The sequence below is a fragment of the Macrobrachium rosenbergii genome, chromosome 2 (genome assembly GCF_040412425.1).
Source record: "Macrobrachium rosenbergii isolate ZJJX-2024 chromosome 2, ASM4041242v1, whole genome shotgun sequence".
NCBI lineage: Eukaryota > Metazoa > Arthropoda > Malacostraca > Decapoda > Palaemonidae > Macrobrachium > Macrobrachium rosenbergii.
This window is the reverse complement of record NC_089742.1, coordinates 40,064,091-40,067,759: the sequence shown is the minus strand read 5'-3', so window position 1 is coordinate 40,067,759 and position 3,669 is coordinate 40,064,091. Positions and strand designations below refer to the sequence as shown.

Below are 3,669 nucleotides of genomic sequence, written 5' to 3'. Positions count from 1 at the left end.
GGGATGGGGTGGGAGGGGAGAGGGTATGGGTTTGCAAGCCAGCCCAACTCAGTGCCGGATCCCAAGCCAGGATAAACAGGGAGGGTGGAAGACCGAAAACCAACCGCCGAGACCAGTTATGAAATGAACCGTTTAAGATAGACATAGCTAGAGGAAGTTTAGTATAAACAGAATCTTTCGTTGCAGATTTAACGGAACTTAAGTAGAGCAAGAAAGTTGAACCGCTTCCCCCCTCCCCTAAAACACGCACCTCCTCCCACCGTCTGTGTGTGTCTTCGTGTGAGTTCAGGTGCCTACATGATAGCAAAAGAACCCTAGGGAATATTTGTTTTAACAACTCTGAAGATATAGTAGGCCGATGTCTGAACACTGAAAGCTTTGTTACCCCGAAGTTTGATTTTTATCATTCAAAATGGTAGTTTGATGAGCTGCTAATAAGTCTCTGATGTAGGTATATGTAAAAACGCCCAATGTTGTCGAAGTATTCTTCTTAGAGCTTTCATCCCTGATTTAACTGGTAAAGGATTAATGTGGCAGTAACTACAATCTTGTTTTTTCTCTGGAGCCATGTGCCCTTATAGGAATATATATGTGTGTGTATCAGTACCTTCAACCAACCAATACATAACCAGTTCAAACGGGTCCATTTCATAATAATCAGCAAGAGTATCTTTTCTCTCTTTCCATAACCTCAAAAGGTTTATCTGAAAAATATCACAATTTTCTAGATACTGATAACAAGTCACATGAGTCTAGCTGTGTGTTCAGAGAGAGAGAGAGAAACGCTAGTCCCATTATCATACAAGAGGTGAGGGAAGCTACTTCAGCTTGGTTATCATCACCATTTCTCCATCGGAAAGCCAGTTAGGAACACCATGGAGAAGGAAATACCCGTCACCTTCGAAGAGAAGGCAGAGGTGAATCCGCGCGTTGGAAAATTGGTTCTCGTTAAGCCAGGCGATACAATACTACCGATCAAGTAAGGGATGCCAAGTTGTACACAGTTCTTTATGAACGTATAGGAAGTTGTTTTTATATATGTTACAGTCAACGTGCGTAATCGTCATTACGTAATGACTGAAATTTCAGTCATCACGCGTAATGCGCTTAGGACATTTGATCCCCAGGAGCTAGTACTAAACACGGCGAAAGGCCATTAGACTTGAAGGATTAGTACTAAACCTGGGAAACAGTGTAGGTGACTCACTGTTTTGCATGTGTTTAATGCTAAGCTCTGGGGATCAAATGTCCTAAGCGTACTATGATGATGATTTCAGTCATTACGCGTAATGACTGATTACGCATGTTGACTGTAACATATATAAACCAAAGGTTGTCATTTCCACCTTCTTACTCAATCAGAAGTGTATTCAGTCTCAGTTAATCAAAACAGTTTGCGTCAGATTTTTTCCCTCTCTCGGTCTCGAGTCCTGACCTCCATCTTTGCTATTTTCCTATGATTTTCTAGGCCTTCCAGCAGGTGGTCTTCGTCCTGCTTTTTTCCATATTATTACTCTTCCAGCCCGACTACTCTTTACCTCATAACTTGATAATTATTCGTCCCTGTGCGAGAAAATACTCTAAGTGAGTCTGTTCCCTTAAATTCTCGGGTTAGAGAGTTTCAGGAGTCCTTCCAGTTGTTTTACTTATCTGTTTTGAATACCTGTGTTGTTATGCCCAGCTGCTAGGTCATTTCAGGTACCCATATCTAATTTACCTTATAGCTTTGCTGAACATAACCATTGTTCTTAAAACGCTCGCCGGAGCCATAGCCTCTGTGCCATGGCCCACCATAGTTCTGAAATTCGCCTCTTCCCCCTTTTTTTGGCACATTGTTTTTATGTAATTATAAGTAAATATTCTTATCATAATTATTCTTTCTTTTTTCACTTGTGTACTCTACTCTGTAGTAATTTGCCAGACAAGTTCGTGTCCTCTTCGATCGTTCCATGATGATAGTGCGATTTATAAATTATAATTATAACAATGGTAATGATGATAATGACGGTAATGAAATTACATATCCATTTTTTTTAAGAAAGCAACTTCAAGAGCCTTCAGAATAAGAGAAAATGAAATGTTGAGACACAGGTGAAGAAAGAAGAGAAGAAAACTTGCTCCCTCATGGCAATTTTCATCCAGCACTCTTTGCTTATAACCCCCTCTGTTAATATATGATTTTGGTCAGCGCTAGTACTATGACATGTTAATCTGCCTCTCTCTTGGTCTACACTGGCTCGCCATAGCTGAATGCATCACAGCAACATTTTTCCAAGTTTGGTAAACTATTAAAGGTAGCGGCTCCCTCTAGAATTATCAGTTGCACCTCTTGCGACAGTTAACAGCCGTGACTGCTGAACACATCCATAGACCGATGTGTTCAAGGTGTTTTCTATAGTGTCATCATCAGTAAAATTTTTAAGAAACTGATAAACTGTATTCCATTGCAGGTATAAAAGTTATGCCAAGGCCATCTATAACTTCGAGTACAAAGGTGATGATGTCTGCTTGTTCACGTACCCCAAAAGTGGCACGACTTGGGTGGCTCGAAATCATTTGGGCCATGACGCATATAAATGAACTTCAGAGGGCGTTGACCGAAAGTCTTAGTCAGAGATATTTTTTTATAGACAATGTGAGTTTATAAACTTATTCTCTTTCTCGTTTCCTTCTTATTAAATGTTATAAGTTTATAGAGCTTTTTGAATGAACATGTTCAATTATCATGTTTTGTTATCTTTACTACATAATTTACACACTTCGTAAAATATAGGTCTATACTTCTGTTAATATAATGACTAACCATCGTAAATGAACCAACTACAATTTTGCATGTAGATCTGGAACTCAGAAATGATCTCGGCTTTCCAAAATTTCCCAGGATTTCGTGCAAGAGTTACCAATGGAAGAATACATAAAAAAACTGAAAGCAAAGTGTCCCGACGCAAAGGAAGACGGAGTAATCATGCAGTTGGCAGCCCTGGAGAAAGGACGCCGGCTAATATGGAGTCACCTGCCTTTTGACCTCCAGAATCCGAATATCCTCAATAAATGTAAAGTTAGTAAAACATAATGACCTTTTTCATTCTTGAGTCAAACGGCTTTCTCAAATGAAAGAGAAGAGATGCTTTCCTTCAGGGTACACTTTGTAGGTAGGCCTAACGTCCCAGCCTCAGGCTGCAGAACAACGATACTGAATTTTCTCCTGTTTTCTTGGGTGCTAGAGCACAACGAAAGTTTTCCTCGTGAATATGGTAATCAATCTGCAAGATACTTTAGTGACAAACTTTAATACTACTGGGATCTTAATTTGCTTCTTCCATTCTCCTCTGTACTTAGTAAATTGTTTATAAATATTTCCTAATGCAGGTCGTTAGCGTCATGCGTCATCCAAAGGACAACATGTTCTCCCGATACATGTTTTTCAAGAAGTTCGTGGACATCAGCCTTCCAAATATGGTGTGGACTTTCATGACCGGGAATCCGATCTATGGTAATTACTGGCACCACGTTAGTGAGGCCTGGAAAAGGAGGGACCATCCCAACCTGCACATTATGTTCTACGAGGATATGAAAGCGGACATCATGGCTGAACTCAAGAAGCTGAACGAATTTTTGGGAACGAACTTGAATGAAGAACAATTGAAGGAGTAAGTAGTTTGAGTTTTT

General features: G+C 40.0%; 1 protein-coding gene across 1 annotated transcript; it reads left to right on the top strand.

Annotated features, from left to right (window-relative positions):
* Positions 1-786: 786 nt before the first annotated feature.
* LOC136845644 (sulfotransferase 1C4-like) lies at positions 787-3,669 on the top strand. Its single transcript, XM_067115796.1, has 4 exons — positions 787-979; positions 2,451-2,635; positions 2,882-3,058; positions 3,370-3,669. Exons 2-4 carry the CDS (start codon positions 2,462-2,464, stop codon positions 3,652-3,654), a joined length of 636 nt encoding a protein of 211 aa, XP_066971897.1. The 5' UTR covers positions 787-979; positions 2,451-2,461; the 3' UTR covers positions 3,655-3,669.